The following is a 21815-nucleotide window of genomic DNA, read 5'->3' as shown; positions in this document are numbered from 1 at the left end:
TTGATTATGCATCAAAAAAGACAACTTGATGAAATTTATAAGTATATTTAACTTTTGAGCTGTGAAAATTCTCACCCAGCATATACAGATGGGTGGAAAATTAGAAGACAAAGCATCATAAAGGGTCTTTTTTAGGAGCTGTTTCACCACATGCTTCCAGAACAGCTACAGAGTGTATTAATTCTACAAGCCTGCAAAGTCTACAGGCGGGATTAACTCTATTCTTCCAAAATATATTTCATGATTTGATGTTTTAATGATGGTAGTGGAGACAATGGTGGTCCAAAATCTCCTGTTGGTGTTTTGTTGTAGATCTGGTGACTGTGAAGGCATTCAGTGATGGAGCATACTCAATTCCTATCAGGTGTTTCTGTTAATTTAACCTGTCTGTAAGCTCTTAAATTCACTTGATTTAGCTCAGCTTCATCTCCCTGCATCAGAGTTGTAAAGCAGACTGTGTTACATAAAGGAATAGGTGGTTCCAGGCACAACAAACCCCACCCCTCGCATGTATTGTAGCTTATTTTGGCATCGATCCAGCTGATGTCATCATGTCTATGCGTGTGGTGATGTCAGCATATCAGTTGCCTCTATATATGTGCCAAGTTTGAAGTAAATTGAAACAAAATTGATGTTTTTATAGACATTTGAAATTTTGCCCATTATAAGTAAACTAGTGCGTTGACCTGTGGGGATCCATGGGTTCTATATGTGGTAGTTTTTCTGCTGTTGTGTATTTGTGCATGCTGTACCGCAGTCACTGCCAAAGTATTCTGGGCACAGCAATGTGATTGTAAGGCTATTTGTTCAGTTTTACCCTACTGATGATATGTTGTTGCAATAGTTATCCACATAGTAAAAAGGTCCAGTGTGGTGCATTTATGGGCATTTTTTTTTTTACTGAATTTGTGCTTCTCTTGCTTATAAGTAATACACAAATGTGTTCCAAAATTACTAATATCTCCCAAAATATGTGTCCTATCAACTTGCTGTTTTCGTTAGTCTGTTCCTTGACCAAAAATACATATGTATGCCAAACTGTAGCAGTCAGTGCTGTCTGGATTTTGCGTGAATCCTGGGACACACACACACATGCACACACACACACACACACACACACACACAGAGGCCGCTTGCCTTTTACAGAATAGATGGGGAAAAAAAGATTTTAAAAATGTATAAAAAATTTTAACTTTGACCTACTTTTCCCAAAATGTAATGACATCTATTCTGGGTCAATGGCAATCTATAAACCCAACTGGGTATGAATTCAACCAATAGTTTTGTTGCTACAGATATGTGAAATTTCTCCCATTATAAGTAAATGGGAAAAAAAAAGGTTTTAAAAATTTATAAAAATCTGAGCTTTGACCTACTTTTCCCAAAATATAATAAGATCTATTCTAGGTCACTGGCAATATATAAGCCCAATTTAGTATAAATTCAACCAATAGTTTTGTTGCTAAAGATATGTGAAATTTCTCCCATTATAAGTAAATGGGGAAACAAAGATTTTAAAAATTAATTTTAAAAAAATTGAACTTTGACCCACTTTTCCCAAAATGTCGTACAATCTATTCTGGGTCGCTGGCAATCTATAAACCCAATTCAGTCTGAATTCAACAAAGAGTTTTGCTGCTAGTGTGTTAACAAACAAAGAAACAAACCAAACCAAACAGAATACTCCTTACCTCCCCTTCAGGGAGTGGGGTAATAGAAGAAATGCCAGAGGAAATACCCTTTTTTCTCAGCATGCTCTGCTCTGAGGGGATCTAAAGGAACCTCTAGGAGAACAGAGAGCGTGGGTGAAAGAACGACTGGTACAGCGACCTCTTCCACAGTTGCAGTTGTACGGACCCAAGTTGTAAAGTGTGCAGATGAAGCAGCAAACGCCTATCAAATATTCATCAGGCCAGGGGAGGCAGTGCAGCTTGTAAAAGAAGATGAAATAGAGGGGGCAGGAGCAGTCACTTTGTGCAGTCTCTCGTCTCTTTCCGTCTGATGCTCCCTCTTTACTTGGTACTTTTTCTTTTCTTCACCCCAATTTGCCGTCACCACCTCAAATACATACACGCTTTATAAAAGTGCCTGGAGGGCGCCTTGTCATTAAAGGTAATACTTGAATCTAATAAAAGCCTTGATGTGATTCACATAAGTGCTTTCTTGTCAGTGTCATTTGTTCAGTCAGTGGCATTTGTTCAGTCTATCTGGGTTTGTCTTAGTGTTATGGGTTTTCTTTGCATCATTACACAGTCAAATACAATGTGGGGAAGTATGTGCGTGCATGGGTCCAGTTGTAAATGCTGCAGGGCCAGACATGCTCCCTTCTTGACGGCTTTCTGCAGCAAACAACGGGCAGCATGGGGAGATGTTCACAGCCGTCACCTTCCACTGCCATGGCAACGGCCTGGGAGTCACCCTGGGCGAGCTGCAGCCTGCAACGCCCATTTACAGTCTGGGCTGATTCCTGATGAATCATGGAAGAATGTTGGAGCAGATGAAGATGGACACACACACACACACACTGACACAAACACACTCATGGAATAATGTGGTGTTTTTTTATGATAACAACAGATGGACTCATAAAGTATCTCAGTCCACAGTGGGATGACTGCTCTCTCATCAGTGGGTCATTTGGAGAACACAGCATGGTGAAATTAACCAAAACATTTCACCACAATTAGCTCCAAACAGGTCTCTTTTTAACCAGACAAATATCTTTTATTATTCTTACAAATAGCCACAAAAAACATCTCCCATTTTAAATACCTGGGCATTAGGTTGGATCAGAAATGCATCTCAATTATCACCAAAGTAGAACTTAACCCATAAAGCCCCAGTGCTGCTTTTGTGTCAGTTCCCACATAATTTTTCTCCTTATTTAACATTTTTGAGCCATTTATCACCATTCATCATAATATTATCCTCTGTATTTTTGCATGTTTCCAATGAAAATCAGGTATTTCCCTTTATTTAATTTACTGATCATAAGGAATGCTCAAACATAAAGCAATTCAAAACCGCTCATAAGAGAATGTTTTTCACAAGATATAGGGATGAGGGTTATTATTTGTCACCATATGTTCATATTTTCACTGTTGTTTATGGATATATATATATTTTTTGAGTTATTTATTTGTTTATATTTTGCCAGCACAATTAAGAAACACAGAGGTAAAAGATTATATGTGTGTTTGTATGTTGTGGGTATATGTATAAACATATGTATATACAGGGTGGGGAAGCAAAATTTACAATATTTTGAGGCAGGGATTGAAAGACAGTGTATGACCAATTAGTTTATTGAAAGTCATGAGAATTTATTTGCCACAAGAAAATTGACATAATAGAAAATGTTTTTATTCTATGTGTCCTCCTTCTTTCTCAATAACTGCCTTCACACGCTTCCTGAAACTTGCGCAAGTGTTCCTCAAATATTTGGGTGACAACTTCTCCCATTCTTCTTTAATAGTATCTTCCAGACTTTCTCGTAATAGTTTTGCTCATAGTCATTCTCTTCTTTCCATTCTAAACAGTCTTTATGGACACTCCAGCTATTTTTGAAATCTCCTTTGGTGTGACGAGTGCATTCAGCAAATCACACACTCTTTGACGTTTGCTTTCCTGATTACTCATATGGGCAAAAGTTTCTGAAAAGGTATGGATAATAGTGTTAGGTATGATTATGACATCAATATATGTTTGGTTTCAAAATAACTGACGTAGTGCCTGCTGAGAAAAAACAACTAAATGTTCATTGTAAATTTTGCTTCCCCACCCTGTATGTGTGTGTGTGTGTGTGTGTATGTATGGATGTGTGTGTGTGTGTGTGTGTGTGTGTGTGTGTGTGTGTGAGCAGATATATAAATATTAAAGAGTAATGTAAAAGGAAGAGAGAGATAAATATATATTGTTGATGATATTTTATGGAGAGGGGGTGGAATTAAATAAGTTGCACTTCTTCCCACCCCCATTTCGGGCCTGTAAATAAAACTATTGTGCTGTTTTTCTGTCTGAGATTGTCTCGATAGCTGATTTCTGTACTAATATTTATGTTTTGTTTGATTAATATATGTTAAATTTCATTGCATGTTTGGAATAAATCACTAAATCAAATCATACTAAGAATACATTTGAGGGTTATTCTATCAAAAACAGAGAAAAGTGAAGGAATGTGCCTTTTTTGGTCAAATCTATCATTAATTGAACATAAAACAAGTGTGTCCATCCACTGTCATTGATCCAACTCCATGGGTTTTACTGGTGAATCAATGTTGTAGAAGATGACGGTGTTTCCACATTCTCTATGGAGCCTCTGAACATCCAAATGGGTCATATCTGACGACCATGAAAAGATGATAAACTGTATTTTACACCAATTATTTACATGTATTGATAAGATTAGTGGGTCTAAACTTACTAAAAATTTCAGATCAGTGGATGGTTTTGGTCACTGGTGGATATCTGGGTATTTATGGGTTAAAACTGGTTGCAGAATGAGGACAAACTCCCTCATGTTCAGATGGAAAACCATATCATTGAAGCAGTCTTTTTTATCTGTCCTGTTACACCTCTGCCTCCACTCTGACACCTCTAGATTCGCTTTATCACCCCACACTCAGATTCATTACTGCTGACAAGTATTCCAATCATCACTGCATTTTATGTGAAAAGCTTGGACGGGCACCTTTAACACTGAGACGTGACAGACATTGGTTTTTATTTTATCATAAAGCCCTAAACAGCAGCTTGCCTCTATACTGTATATCACCTCCTTATTAAACCAGTCACATACTCATTACTCAACATGTTTGAAGGATTTGCTGGCAAATACTGAAACTGGAAAAACTGCTTTGAGTGTCTTGGCTGTATTTACCTGAAAGAATTTACAAAATACATTAAAACTCAACATAATTGGCCCTGTTGGTTAATGTAACACAATGATTTTAATTGTTTATTTATGTTCTGTTATATTTGTTCGCTGTTGCTACACTTTTTGTATGTATACTGTCCTGACATTGAAAAAGAAGGCATGCTCTTGATGATTCAAGATTTAAATAAGGATTGAATGAAAGAAGGATGTGTTAGGACCAGTGTGAAAAATTTAGGGGGATCTATCAGCAGAAATACTGTACAATACAGTATTCATAATTATGTTTTCATTGGTGTATAATCAACTTCGGCAAAGACAGTTATGTTAATGTGCTAAATTTGACTTTTTTGACCCTATATGCTGCTAAGATATTTTTGCAATCTATGATTTTTCTTTCACATTGAATACTGTATAACTTCATTGGTCACTTGCTGCTGGCACAATGCTCAAACCCATTGTATCGCTTTTTTAAAAAGCTATAAAAATTTTTGACAAAAATGAATGATTGAGTGAATGAGTGAATATTTTCATCAAGACATCACATATCACCTATAATCAAATAGCTGAAACTATATATATTTCTTGGAATTGAGCTGTTTTCATTGTGCAAAAATGGAAGTAAAGATTTGCACTGAAATGTGTAATGTGATTTTAGCCTGAATGGATAGATAGATAGATAGATAGATAGATAGATAGATAGATAGATAGATAGATAGATAGATAGATAGATAGATAGATAGATAGATAGATAGATAGATAGATAGATAGATAGATAGATAGATAGATAGATAGATAGATAGATAGATAGATAGATAGATAGATACTTTATTAATCCCAAGGGAAATTCAAGTATTCAGCAGCTTTGCATACAGCACAAGAAGATACAACAGACAAAACAAAACAGGCACCAGATTAACATTAAGGACAGTATATACTCTAAAACAAAAAATTGCTAAAAGACTTACTCTAAAAAACTTCCTGTACAATACTGTCAACAAAACACTTCTAATTTAAAAATCTGTAGAAAACAGTGGTATTGAAACAAAGTCTAATTCAACCCATAATGACCCAAACATCCATCTATGACCAAATGCATCTACTTATGTAAACTGTTTAGTACCCGTTGATCCAGTAATCCTATTAATACATGTAAATAATTGGTGTAAAATACAGTTTGTCATCTTTTCATTGTCATCAGATATGACCCATTTGGATGTTCAGAGGCACCGTAGTTATCGTGGAAACGCCGCCATCTTCTACAACACTGATTCACCAGTAAAACCCATGGAGTTGGATCAATGACAGTGGATGGACACTTGGTTTATGTTCAGTTAATGGTAGAATGGTAGATTTGGTGAAAAAAAAGCCACTTTTTCTTCACTTTTCTCTATGTTTGATCAAATAACCCTCAACTTTACTGTGAGATTTTATGAACATCTACATGATCAGTGAATAAAATGTTGGAAAGAAGCTGATTTTCACTGAAAAAAAAAACACAAAATATAGAAAATGATATTGCAATGGTAAATCCATTAAGGAAGGTTAAATATTGAGAGAAATTAGTTTGGGAACTCCCATATAAGTAATGCACTGGTATTGAAATGATCAGCACCAGCAGTTAATGTTCTGAACAATACCCGTCTGTATATGTTCACATAATGTTCTCCATATGTTGTTTTGCACATACACACGCACAGAACAGCCAATAGGAGGTCTTCATTTATACATGTGTCTCCTGTTGGTCTTTCCCTCATAGACTCTCTTCTATTTTTAGGTTTTCTAATTTCCAGACTGCTCCTCTGTCCTCATCACACAAACCCCTACATCACCACCACCACCACCACCACCACTTTTCATCCTACAGGCGCTACTTTCAGCACCGGACAGCTCCCGTGTTTCCCACGCTCCGCCCACCTCCGGCTGACCGGCAGTGGAGAACAACCACACACCGGTGGGCGACTCTTTAGGTGGCCAATTACGTTTTATTGGGAGGGACGGGACTTCAAGAGCAATTTGGTCTTTTTTTCCTCGTCTTCCTACTCCTTTCACATGGATTTGTCGGAGGATGATAAATAAGACAGCGGAGCTTTCGGCTTGAGCGTCGCCTCCAGTGAATGGATCACCGATGAGGATGAGGAGGATGATTTTAATATTTTGTCTCTAATAAGAAGGGGATCCGATCTGACAGACTGGATGTGACTGTGACACTGTCAAAACATAAGAAGAGGAAAGGAAAGTGTGTGTTGTCTTCTGACGTGGAGAGCATCCACGGAATGAGAAGTGGACATCCTCACTCAAGTGTGTCGTTTTCAGCGTTTCTCATGGGAAGGAAATTCAGGACATTCTCAGGTGTGTGTGTTTCTTAAATTGTATTTAATCCCAGCAGGAGGTGGTTTTGGTTATGCCCGCCACACTTTACCAAGTGCCCACGGTGATCTCTGTGTGCGTGTGAACAGGAACGATGGCTCTCCTGGTCGTCCCGCTGCTTCTGCAAACAGGGATAGTTTTAGGCTCAAACTACGGTTATGTGGAGTGGTCTGATAATGACAGAGACGAGAAGAACCCCACAGTCTTCAGCACCCAAAACACCAACAGGGAGCCGCCCCACCATCCTACCTATTACTCCGTACCTGCCACGGAGCGCACGGTGGTGGCGCACAAAATTGAGGAGGATCTGCCGAGGGTGGTGACTGCCTTCCTGCACACCGGGGACTCCTCGGCCCTCAGGCAGGTGAACTGCTCACGGAGGTACGAGCTGAGCAGCCTAAGAGGTGGCCTTCATGTCGCGTCCCACTATTCCCTCCACAGCATCCTGGATACAGTAGCGCACGCCACAAACTTCCTAAATATGATCCTGCAAACCAACAGGTCTCGGGAGCAAACCCTCCGCAGGGACATCCACTGGTACCACGCACTGGTGCAGAGCATCCTCGAGGGGGACCCCAAAATCCACAGGGCGGTCGTGACCTTCCACACAGACGCACCAAAGCCGGGCCCCCACGTTTTCCTCCAGGCGACCAGAACTGAGAAGGAGGTGGTTCTGCAGGACCTGTCCGGCTCTGCGCATCTGCAACTGAAGAGCAAAAGCCCCGAGTCAGATTGGTTTAATGAGTTTAGGGATGGGAGAAGACCGCACACATTCAAAAGGGTCCCGGATTCAGTGGGGACTGGGAGTGGAAGTTATCTTCTGGAGAAAAACCAGATCAAGTGGTCTGCACCGTACCTGGAGTGTGAACATGGAGCTTTTGTGCCCTACTGGCTGCTGACCTTGTCTGCAGGGTTCTACGGACTGAAGAGCAACTCTGCCCCAGAGTTCAGGTGAGAGGATGTGACAGACAACAAGAGGGAAAAAGAGCATGTTTGAGTCAAATGTTAAGTGTTTTCCCATATTTTAGCAACTTTTAAGCACCTTGTAAATGTAGATTATTATACACTGTAAAAAAAAATAAAAATCTGTCATTTAACAGAATTTTCACTGCTTATTTGACAGATTTTTCCTGTATTTTCAAGATACAGGAAAATATCAAAGAAATGACAAAAACAGACTGTGATTTTACATGTCAAATGTAAAATAACATGAAAAAACTGTAACTGTGAATAACCATAAAATTTCCATTTTTTAAAAGAATTTTTTTCTTTTTTCACAGAAAAATACAGTTAAAATACATTTGCAAATGTATGGTAATTTCACAAATATTTCTTTTCTATTTATGAGATTAAACTGTTAATTTAAAGTTTAATACTGTAAACAAACAAACAAATAAACAAATAAATAAATAAAAATAAATAAATAAGAAAAGATAAAATTACTGACAATTAACCATAAAAGAAGTATTTGTTCTGTAAGTTTAACAAGACTTGTTTGTTAATTGACAAATATCTTGTGTAATTACGGGAGGTTTCGCAACAAAAATGTTGAATAAATGTATTTTTGTGAATGTATAACATGTTTAAGCACTGATAAACTGTCCAAATACAGTTTTTATCAGTGGATTGGACAACTTACTCTCATTGAAAATTATTTATATATATGTGTTTATAGGTAATTTGATTGTTTTAATACATGAAAACATTCTTTATTAAACATTAAAAAGTGAGAAAAAATATGCAAAATCTCATGTAAAGTTAGGGCAAAAACCTGTGTTTTAATTATGGAAAATTACCGTATTTTTTATGAGATGGTTATTTTCCGTTATTTAACAGTATTTTTTTTTGGCACCCCTGCTGCTGGAATAATACTGTTTTTTTTTTTTTTTTCTTACTTTTTTTTTTCAGTGTAACCTTTATTTAACCAGGAAAAAAGCTCAGTGAGATAAAAAAAAAAAAAAAAAAAAAAAAAATATATATATATATATATATATATATATATATATATATATATATATATATATATATATATATATACATAAACACAATGAAAGTCAGTACTAAAAATAAACTTAAAACTGATAAGAACATACATATAAAACAGGGGTGTCAAACTCATTTAAGTTCAGGGGCCACATTCAGCTAAATTAGATCTGCAGTGGGCCGAACCAGTAAAATTATAATATAATTATACAGAAATAATGTCAACTCCAAACTTTTCTCTATGTTTTAGGGTGAAAAAAAATAAATTTACATTATGAAAAGGTTTACATCTACAAACTATCCTTTAAAGAGATGTGAATAAAATGAACAAACTGAAAAAATAAGTGTAATTTTAACAATATTCAGCTTCAGTTTATCATTTCCACATGTACATTTTAACTTACAGATCACAGTGGATCTACAAACACAAAACATTTAGTAACAGGCAGAATATTGCTAAAATTGTACTTTCTTCTCTTAAGACATTTCAGGTTATTCACATTTTTTGCAAAATTATACTTTGTTTTAGTGTAAATACATGAAAATATTTACATTTACTAAGAGAAATATTTGAAGTTGTCAATATTTGTATGTTATTATGATAGTATTTTACTGGTCTGACCCACTTGAGATCGAATTGGTCTGAATGTGGAACCTGAACTAAAAGGAATGATAATATCTTCAGTGTAATTTTTGCATTTCACAAATTCATCCCAAGGGCTGGACTGGACCCTTTGGCGGGCCGGATTTGGCCCCTGGGCCACATGTTTGACACCTGTGATAGAAAACATCATCATTATTTTAAAAGGTACTAAAAGTATAACAACAATGTTCCTTAAAAGCATCTCAAAGCCAAACCCAATTCAATCAATTAGAAAAACATTTACACCCACATTTGTCCTTTTTCCCATTGATTTAAAAGGACTTTGAATGTATTAAAATAGACCAGCTCCTTCAGTGTAATCTCCTTCTGTAGGTTGTTCCAGGCAGTGGGAGCAGAACATTTAAAAGCTTTCTTTCCCAGTTCTGTTTTGACTTTTGGAACCTGCAAAAATAACAGATTCCCAGTCCGTCCACTATGATTTCTTTTTATAGTCTGTTAGTGAATTCTAGCTTTAAAATCACTTTACACCCTTTGGCAGTTCCAGCAACAGTTACCATAAGTACCCTCTGATTTACAACAGTGTATTATGAGACTTAATGTAAATATGGATGCTGCTCAACTGGAGTCTGGAAGCTTGAAACAGATGGTGTAAAAGATGCTTTTGCAGAGACAGGTAGACCTTCCTCATTTAATATTCTTACCTGTCAAAGCACAGCTGTGCACTTCTACAGCAGCCTGCCATCAAATTAAAACTGCACACTTTACAAGGTGTGTTTTTTTGCTGAAGGAATATATACAAGTTGGCATTTGTGACTGAGCACAGCGGGTTCATAGGTCATTGGGTACCAGTAGATTTTATATTTTATAGCTACGATTCAAAACATGACACTTGGAGATCAGTTAACCCATAAAGACCCAAGCATCCACCACTGACCAAAGGCATCCATGGATCTAATGGTGATCCTATAATATTATCAATGCATGTAAATAATTGGTGTAAAATACAGTTTGTCATCTTTTCATGGTCATCAGATATGACGCATTTGGACGTTCAGAGGAACACCGTCATCTTCTACAACACTGATTCACCAGTAAAACCAATGGAGTTTGATCAATGACAGTGGGTGGATACACTTGGTTAATGTCCAGTTAATGCTATATTTTACTGAAAAAATCACCTTTTCTTCAGTTTTTCCAATTGTGATATAATAACCTTTGACTTTGCTCTGAGCTTTTATGAACATCTTCATGATCAGTCAATTAAACATAGGAAAATAGATGATTTTCACTGGAAAAAATGTTAAATTTCGAGAATAATATTATATTAATGGTGATAAATTGGTGATAAATCACTTAGGAAAGGTTGAACAGGGAGAAAAAAATTATTTGTGAACTGCCATAAAAGTCACACTGGGTCCTTATGGGTTAAATCACAAATAATATAAAAGATAAGCAACTGCAACATGAACCCAAGTACCACACAGCAGCATATCGAGTGCAATACTATAATAAAAAGGGAAAGTCTATGTGGAGAGAAAAGCAAATTCAATGCAGCGTAAAGCTAAAAGTCTTGAAAACAAAGAAAAAAATTCCTCCACAGTCTCTCATTTGCAGCTGAAAATGCATTAAGTTCTTCAGGTGCACCACAACACTTTAATTTAAACAGAAGAGACACCATGAGATCCATTCTGAGGAGTTTGGGGCAAATGTTCTATTTAATTCACTTCAGCTTTTACTTAAATAGCAGCAAATCACAAAACACAAAAGCTGCAGCTAACAGTCACTTTCACTGTTAGTTCACCTACTGACTATTTTTTGATGAATCAGTTCATTGGTCTATAAAATGTTACAAAATAGAGAAAAAGTGTTTCCAAAAGCTGAGAATGATGTCCTCAAAAGTCCTACTTGGCTGAATTCTCCACTCATAATGCTCAAAGATTTTTTGATCTCCTCAATGTCTTCATCCAGCTGACTGGTTTTCTTAGGAGGCATTGTCGGTTCAGTTTTCTTTGCCTTCAGCCAGTTTCCTTCATTTGATTTGTTTGTTAAATTTAGTTTTCAGTTTGTTCAGACAAGGACCCTCATGGCGCCTGTTTAGTCCAGTACCTTAAAAGCAGGCCTTGTATTTAATTCTCTGTGTAGTTAAACAACTTTGTTTATTTGTGTGACGGCATCAGTGTCTCTTGTCTCTCCCCACTTGATCCACAACTCGAAGTTAATCAGTTTTCTATGAAGAAAGAAGAAAATATTGACATTCAAGAAGCTGCCATCAGAGAATTTTGTCCATTTAACCCATAAAGACCCAAACCTTCACCAGCGACCAAAAGCATCTACCAAAATAAACTGTTTAATAACTGTTGATCCACTAATCCTATCAATACATGTAAATAATTGGTGCAAAATACAGTTTGTCATCTTTTCGTGGTCATCAGATATGACCCATTTGGACGTTCAGAGACTCTGTAGTTACCGTGGAAACACCATCGTCTTCTACAACATTGATTCACCAGAAAAACCCATAGAGTTGGATCAATGACAGTGGATGGGGATGCTTGTTTTTACGTTCAGTTATTGATATCTTTGCTGAAAAAGTCACTTTTTCTTCAGTTTTCTCTGTTTTGATATAATAACTTTTGAACTGACTCTGAGTTTTCATGAACATTTAAATTAAATACAGGAAACTAAATATAAATAAATACATACACTGTAAATGCATAATTTGCAGTGAAAATACAAAATACAGAGGATAATTTTATAATAAATGATGATAAATCACTTAAGAAAGGTTGAATAGAGGGAAAAATTCATTTGGGAACTGCCACAAAAGTAGCACTGTGTTTTTATGGGTTGATTAAAACGATATAAAACTTATTATTAGTTATTAAAGTAACTGTCAGTCAGTCAGTTAGATAGCTGATTACTGACAGATTAATTCCTTAATTCCTCTACAGTACACAATTATGCATCTCAAGGTATCTTAAAATCAAGACTTTATAATATTATCCGGAGAAAAACACAACAAATCCTCTGGGAGCAAACATCTACTGCCCTTTGGGAATGTCCCAGTTATGTTACTAAACGTCAGACATGTCGTTGTACATTATATACTTCCCCAAAACTTGTTTTAAAGTGCACCATCACCTACATGTATTGCATCATCCCCAAGTTGTCACATTAGCGTTCAACATCTAATTTAATTCTGATAAAATTCTACCTCAAGCACTTGTATTTCTCATGTATCTCCAGCGGCAACAGAGCTGAATGTGGTGTTTAATTAACCCATAAAGACCCAAACATCCACCGTCGACCAAAACTGTCTCCTGATCTAGAATGTTTAATACCTGTTGATACAATAATCCTATCAATACATGTAAATAATTGGTGTAAAATGCAGTTTTTCATCTTTTCATGGTCATCAGATATGAACCATTTGAACGTTCAGAGGCTCCGTAGTGAACGTGGAAACACCGTCATCTTCTACAACATTGATTCACCAGTAAAACCCATGGAGTTGGATCAATGACAGTGGATGGAGACACTTGGTTTATGTTCAGTTAATGATGAATTTTGCTGAAAAAGTCACTTTTTCTTCACTTTTCTCTGTTTCTGATATAATAATCCTCAACTTTACTTTGAGCTTTTATGAACATCTACATGATTAGTGAATTAAATGTAGGAAAATACATGATTTGCACTGAAAAAAACACAAAATACAGAAGATAAAATGGTGATAAATCACTAAAGGAAGGTTAAATATTAAGGAAAAATTCATCTGGGAACTGCCAGAAAAGTAACACTGGGTATGGGTTAAGATAAGAAATGAGGAGTGATTTGTGTTTATGGGCAGAACTGTATGCATTATACTAGTAATTTGAGCCCCAAACTGGCATGAGTCCACCTGGCTGACATGTCCCTGAGCAAAGTGCTGTATCACTACCTGCAGCGACCGTCACTCATGCATGATGACGTGAGTAGGAGCATCTCTGGACATTTTTACTATAAGCCCATCACTGTTAACACTGCAGAGAGATCTTGGTGTGATGGAAATAACTGCAGTTGTATCCAAATTACTGCAGTTTTCAGTGTGAACTTACACAGCAGTCGCAGTGTCTGACGCAGCTCAAAACTTATGCGTCTAAATAATGATGTACGACCTGTCTGGGATGATGCTTGTCTTGTACCGTCGATGTTTCCCCGCAGTCGAAAGACACGGCAGCTCCTCTTAAGCATCTGATAATGTTAAGTGTTATTAAATTAATTCAGCAAATGAATTCATAATGAATCGATCAACTGTTCCAGCTCAGCCAAGGACATTTTGAGTGAGTCTTTAAATGACTGTGACATTTTACAAGAGACAATTGCAGAGTACGGATCAAATCCATTCAGGTGTCGTGCATTTACAAAATAAGACAAGCAAAGAAGTTAACAGTCTCTGGAGTGTGTTGTTTCTATTTTTGATGGTTTGTTGCTTATGTTTTAACCACGAGACTTCTACATCAGTGGTTCCCAACCTTTTTTAGCTTGTGACCCCATTTTAACATCATAAATTTCTGGCAACTGAGACATTTTTTGCTAAAATTAATTTGTTTTTGATCATGTAATAGTTTGCTATGTTATGTTGTAAATAAACATTAATGTAACCCTGAAATATTGCTTGTCTCACCGGGGCTGTGGGTAAGGTGGGTTACAATGGTATTCTTGGTGCTGATATGTTTTGCTATCTTCCGTGCTAATAGTCACCAAACGGCAGGACGGTTTCAGCATGCTTTGTTGTCAGCAGCTCAGCACAACATACACTGCTCGCGCTCCACCATGGACTTAATTCTCATGTCACGCCAAAACAGGTCGTACTACAAACAATAGGCAGGAACCAAAATATTAAGAAAAAGGCAAGAAGAAACATAATAAAAGAATATATAATATAAATTGAGTAAATAATTAATGAAATAAGATGTAAATTACAACATAAACAAATGTCAAAAATAATAAACAAAAATTAATGATTTGGAAATAAAATTATATTCAAATTAAATGTTACATTAATTTTAGACAACATTTAGGCTGTATAATGTATATAATGCACCTTTTTGGTGTTTACTTCTCAGTTTCTCTTAGAGATGTTCTTAGCGGGGCCAGACGGGTGAAGAAACCTTTCCATTCTCTGTTTGGTCTGGTTTTCTGACCGTGACACTGGGCAGGTTGAAGCGTAGTAACGCACACAGTCACATGATCAAGTCAATCAAGATGTGCCCTCTCAGATATTATATCCTGCATTTTACTTGAACTTGATTTTTGTTAGGAAAAGTACGGTGGCTGACAAGGGCCAAACACATTGCACATCTCAATGCGTCTCAGTTAGAGAAAACAGCTACAAGTACACAAACGATGCAAATTCACAAACTCAAACACAAGTCTAAATAAGGTACAAAAAGAGGAACATGGTGCAAATGAAAAAATGCACCACAAGAAAGAAAAACAAATGCACGATCATCAAATGCTCTGCAAATAAAAAAACAATGCAAAGCACAAAATGATTCAAACCAAGAAAACATCTGCAAACAAAAAACGCTACATAACCAGTCACTACAACGGAAGTGCTCCAAACCTGTAGGGGGCGCTGTCAGCAGAACAGCTCAATGCAGAGACATACAGGATGGAGAGAGAGGGAGAACAGCTGACTGACAGTGTTTCAAACCACAGTAGGAACAAATTGAAGTTACAGCGTTGTGTGGTAATGTGACTTTATTTGATTCTATTTGACACTAGTCTGTTGTCTATAAACGCTGCCCCCTACAGGTTTGGAGAACTTCTGTTGTAGTGACTGGTTATGCAGCGTTTTTCATTCGCAGATGTTTTCTTGGTTTGCATCGTTACTTTATTTGCAAAGCATTTGATGATTATGGATTTGTTTTTTTTTTTCTTGCGGTGCATTTTTTCATTTGCACCACGTTCCTCTTTTTGTACCTTGTTTAGATTTGTGTTTGAGTTTGTGAATTTGCATCGTTTCTGTACTTGCAGCTGTTTTCTCTTAACTGAGATGCATCGGGTCATTGCAATGTGTTTGGCCCTTGTCAGCCACTGTAGAAAAGTGTGTGGCATTTTAATTATAATGAAATATTTATTCAATCATTAAAAAATATTTTTTATTAGTTTTTTTAAATTTTTTTATTTTATTTATCACTCACTAGAAATTTCATTCAACCTCATTTGAATTCCAGGCGACCCCAAGGTTGAAAAACACTGCTCTACATGTTGGAGGTTTTTTACATTTTTAATTACCTGTTGTTGGAGCTAGTGCTGAGTTTCAGAGTCAGGAATGAAAAAGGCTTTATTTTCCATTGCAGGAGCAGTGGGAATTCATTGTTGATGTGACTCTAAAACATACACTATTGTTCATAAAGTTGAAATAATTATGTTTTCAGACACATTCCGCTTTTTAATTCTATCCATCCACATCTGTAGGTACAAAGATTACATACTGAGTCCATTACACTTTATATATCAAGAAAAAATCCCATTGACACAAGAGATAAAAATATTTTATTTGAGCTTTATGGGCAGCAGTGTACATAGAATTAAATCACAACAAAACACAAGTTAAAGAGGAAAAACACAAGTTAGAAGCATAGAACACAGTTTATATAGAAGGATTCTTGTTTCACCTCATGCATCATTGAAAAAGTTCAGCATTTCCTGTTTTAGGGGAGAAAAATCATCCACTCTAGTCATCCAAATAAAGCCCTTATGTAGTAAAGTTCTTTTATAACACCATCCATTTCAGAAATAGACATAAAAAAGAGAGAAATAAGCATGTTTATGCTTTCTTTTATAGATGTATGGAGCAAATACTGGATATTTTGGGAATGGCGTTTCTTTCTTTTACACCTAAACCAATCCAAATGACTATAAGAAAGGAGAATAAAGCCATTCTCTGCTGTACTCTGCTTGGATGCATTGTACATTAAAGTATACAGTCGTCTGGTGCTTGTTAACATCGTATATAAAGGCACCAGAGGGAGCCAAGAGTTAAAAGGAGATGAAATAAAGTAGCTGTTTACTAAAGTGTGCCTTGTAAAACGATGCAGATTCTTCAGTATCAAAATTGCCTTCGAGATGCTGTTTACCTCATCTGCTTCTGCTTTAATATAAGTAGTGGTCTGTGACTTTTCAGTTGCTCCTTCTGCTCATTTTGGTCTTGTGATGACATTTCTAAATATAGAAAGTTGGTTTGGCTCTGGACAGAAAAGCATAAGCTAGTGGAGACGATAGAGTCAGTTCCACCATCTCTTCCAGCTTCTAACTCAAAGCAGCCTTTCCCTCTCATCTATTTTCCCTCTGTCTGGCTCCTTCTCACTATCCTTCCAGTCGAATTTCCTCCTCTGACTTGGACGAGGAGAGTTTTTAGAATCAGTTTTTAAAATATGAATGATGGTTGCAGCTTGTGAGAAGAATCATGGGTTGCTTTAAGGTACCGGAGGACATTTAGTGGTTCTGAATTAAGTGGAGTTACAGGAAAGTATGATGAATTCCACAGAGGGTTAAATACAGGCCATTAAGCAAGGAAAAAAAGAAACAGCTAATAGTTTTTTTTTTTTTTTTGTAAAACTAATCTTAAAGGGGCCATGTATTCTTTTTCTATTTTCTAATATCAAAAAATATATATCATTGGAACAGGGGTGTCAAACTCATCAGTCAAATTCAGATCAAATCAAATTTGATCTGAAGTGGGCCGGACCAGTGAAATAATATAATCATATATATATATATATATATATATATATATATATATATATATATATATATATATATATATATATATATATATATAAATAAACAATGTCAACTCCAAACTTTTCTTTATGTTTTAGAGTGAAAAAAGTAAAATTACATAAAAACCCCCAAAAACATCTACATCTACAAACCATCCTTTAAAACAATGTGAATAACAGAAACAAACTGAAATTTCTTAAGAAAAATAAGGACAATTTTAACAATATTATGCTTCAATTTATCATTTACACATGTAAATTACAACTTACAGATCACAGTGGATCTACAAATACACACAAAATTTAATAACAGGCAGAACATTGTTAAAATTGCACTTCTCAAGACATTTTAGGTTCATATTTGTTCAGGTTATTCTTTTTTTTTTTATACGAAATGATATTTTGTTTTAGTACTAGTAGTAGTAGTAATAGTAGTTTATTCGTTCATGAATTACTTTAAACAGCAAACAAAAACAACATATCCATTGTTCCATATACAATGCGACCGAAAAAGTTTAGGCTGAAGCTAAGACTTATTTTGCTTAACCCTATTTACAATTAAGACAATGTTTCCATATGAAAACAAACAAACAAACAAACAAACAAACAAACAAACAAACAAACAAACAAACAAAATTTTCAGTGTAATCATTGCTAAATGTACAACAGAAGAGAATACATATTTAATTTAATTCAGGTAGATCATGTTCTTATCTCAACTACTAATATTGATCCTAATCTTTAAAACAAGTATTAACTTTAGTCAATCCTGAGCTCTATATTTTTGAATAATAGTTAATATATTTTTGAATAATAAAATACAGTAAAATTACATTTACAAAGGGAAAAATTGGGAATTGTCATTATTTATAGGTTATTATAATTGTATTTTACTGGTTTGACCCACTTGAGATTGAATGGGTCTGAATGTGGAACCTGAGCTAAAATGATTATTGGTAATATGTCAGTGTAATTTTTGCATTTCACAGATTCATCCCACAGGCCAGACTGGACCCTTTGGCTGGCCAGATTTGACCCCCAGGCTGCATGTTTGACACCCTCAATCTAGAATAATGTGGTGTGTAGTGTAGTATTTCTAGATTACCAACAATTATCATTAGAGTGTTTCGAATAAAGAGCTCAGAGGTTCTGCCAAAGATGCAGATGTATGGGATTGTAGGGTTATAACTGAGTTTATTTACACTGACAGTTTAACAGATTTATGTGACCACCAGAATAGTGAGTCAGTCTGCTGGTCTCCCATGGTGAAGAAAACTAACACCATGCAACCTTTTTACCAAAGTGTCAGAAAGTGACCGGATGGGAACCACTAAGAAACAACTGTTAGAGTCAAGTAAAGTGACAAATTGATGACAGTTAGAAGCACTGTTGATGTTTTCTCCCCTGGACACAGCTGTAAATTAAAAGAATGGAGTTTGATGCTGAAATGGCAGCATTTCTTTTACAGGGCTGAGTTTGATTATGAGACTTATGAAGATTGGAAGTTATTACGGGATGTTATTATAGAATAGAATAGAATAGAATAGAATAGAATAGAATAGAATAGAATAGAATAGAATGTCTTTATTGTCATTGTACAGGTACAACAATATTGAAAAGCGCAATTGTCCTAGGTGCCATAAAAAAGTATTAATAATGTATTTAAAAAAAAGGAGTATAAAAACTAAAATATAAAAGAAAAACAAAGATGGCATTAAAAAAAAAAAAAAGCATAAAAAAAGTGTTATTAGAAGTATAAAAAACAAATAAAACATCATCACATACTCTGGACAACATTCAGCACTCCACACAATTAATTAACCCTTTCATGTATAGTGGTCACTACAGTGGACAGTTACTCTACAGCTTTACTCTTGTATATCCGTGGGTTTTGTTGTTTTAGTTCCATATCAACCAACAAAGTGGACACTTATGCATCATCTCATAAACTGCAATTCATACCATTATTGTAACTTTGCTGTTCTTGAGTGGAAATCAATTGTTAATATTTATTTTTTGCATATTATCTCCATGAAGTGAGTAATAACTAGCATTAGAATATGTTAAAATGTGAGAAAACATCAGATTAGCTGCATTAAACATGGTTTCATTTCACTGTTTTCATATCACTTTATGATATTGGGTTTTAAATACATGTTTCTTTGCTTCAAAAATAAAATTCATGGTGTAGCTGAGTGGACATTTTTGTAACTCCATGAAAAACATGTTGATTAAAAAAAAAAAAAAAAAAAAAAATCAATCACATTGTTTTTTTTTCATGCCTAAAGAGGAATAAAAACACTCAGAAAAAAAAAAAAAATCTTGATTAAGGTTCTCATAATTCATGCATGAAAGGGTTAATATCCAGCAGCATTCAGTGCAATTACGGCCCTGGGATAAAAACAGTTTTTTAGACGGTTTGTGCTGGCCTTTAGTGTCCGGAAACATCTGCCAGAGGGTAAAAGTTCAAAAAGTGGAAAGCCAGGGTGGGTTGCATCTCTGATAATATTCCGCACCCTCCTGAGACAGTGGGAACTGTAGAGAACCTCCAGGGAAGGAATTATCTTTGCTAAGTTATTGTTTGTTGATCCATGGTTCAGACTAAGCTGTTACAGTTCTGACCTTGTTTGTTCGATTCCAAACACATCTTTAGTGCAGCTACTGACAACACAAATCCTACAGAAAACAGAGGTGATCTGTGGTTTTACTGTGGCTGTTTTCAGTCTAAAAACAGAGCTATAATGTAAACTATCAGCTGATGCAGCACATGATGTTTATAAGACACAATTATTGTTACTGACTATTAAAATAAATAGCCATGTGTTTTAGTTTGAAGAAGAAACCTTGGTGATACCATTAAACAGATGAGTGTGAACAATGAGCCTTATACATTATTCAGTGTGTGATACAGTCTGTGGATACATAGCTTTGATTTGTTGGTGGTTTTGGTCCTAAGTGTGTTCTCGCACAAGACCTCCCCCTGATGTTAACTTTGGAATATTAACACATAAAGACCCAGTGCTACTCTTATGTCAGCTCCCAAATGAATTTTTCTCTCTATTTAACCTTTCTTAAATGATTTAACAGCATTTATTTTTCATATTATCCTCTGTATTTTGTATTTTTCAATGTAAATCATGTATTGTTCTATATTTAATTTCCTACATTTAATTTAGATTTTCATGAAAGCTCTAAATAATTCAAATGTTATTATATCAAAAACAGAGAAAACTGAAGAAAAAGGGACTTTTTCAGCAAATATATCAATAACTGAACATAAACCCAGTGTCTCCATCCATTGTCTTTGATCCAGCTCCATGGGTTTTACTGGTGAATCAATGTTGTAGAAGATGACGGTGTTTCCACGGTAACTACGCAGCCTCTGAATGTCCAAATGGGTCATATCTGATGACCATGAAAAGACGACAAACTGTATTTTACACCAATTATTTAAATGTGTTGATAGTATTAGTGGATCAAACATTTTACATCAGTGGATGATTTTGGTCGATGGAGGATGTTTGGGTCTTTATGGGTTAATACTAAATAGAACCACTTTAAATACTATAATAACCTAAATACTTCATACATATTGAGGGCATTTTCACCAGGTTCTAAGTGTGTTCCTCCCCCTGCTGTTGAGCCAATAATGACTGACAAGAGTGTGATTTACACATGCCCTAGAATAACATTTTTTGGTTCATTATACATCTCCATCCAGACAAATTAGGCAAAAATACAGAATTTCTTGTCAGATAACAACATCAAAAAGCCATAACGCTCAGAACCCTGGGAAAACTTAAAGTCTGTTTGTATCTTGCCTATCCAGATTGTGGATCATGATTCTACTTCAAAAGGTTGTCATATGATCTTTTGGCCAGATTGCGCAGCGTTAATTTACATTATGAGGAGCTCCATAAAAGAACCAAGTTCCCACAAGTGACTGTGGAAACAGATTTACACCCCCATAATGTGATAAAAACCTGGACCACACACACCAGTCATTTCAAACACATTTGCCTCCTTCTCTTTCTCTCATTCTTTTTTGTTCTTCAGGGGAGGTGGCATCCTTCCACGGTCGTTTGTTCCACTTTCCAACACAAAAACGGCTTTAATGTGTGTCAGGCTTATTCACAAAGCGAAATGACAGACAGAACAGAGAGCGAGATAATGCATGTGAATGTAGAGCTCTCTCAGAAAATGGACAGAAAAGGAT

General features: G+C 35.8%; 1 protein-coding gene across 1 annotated transcript in view; it reads left to right on the top strand.

Annotated features, from left to right (window-relative positions):
• The first annotated feature begins 6764 nt into the window (after window positions 1–6764).
• Window positions 6765–21815, top strand: part of LOC115437411 (probable G-protein coupled receptor 158) — a 125439-nt gene continuing 110388 nt past the window's right edge. Inside the window, exon 1 of the mRNA XM_030160635.1 lies at window positions 6765–8194. Within this exon, the coding sequence (XP_030016495.1) occupies window positions 7338–8194 (857 nt within the window). The 5' untranslated portion in view covers window positions 6765–7337. The remainder of the gene's footprint in view (window positions 8195–21815) is intronic.

This window comes from Sphaeramia orbicularis, chromosome 17 (genome assembly GCF_902148855.1).
Source record: "Sphaeramia orbicularis chromosome 17, fSphaOr1.1, whole genome shotgun sequence".
NCBI classification, from domain to species: domain Eukaryota; kingdom Metazoa; phylum Chordata; class Actinopteri; order Kurtiformes; family Apogonidae; genus Sphaeramia; species Sphaeramia orbicularis.
The sequence above is the reverse complement of the archived record's forward strand: the minus strand, read 5'-3'. Positions and strand labels throughout refer to the sequence as shown.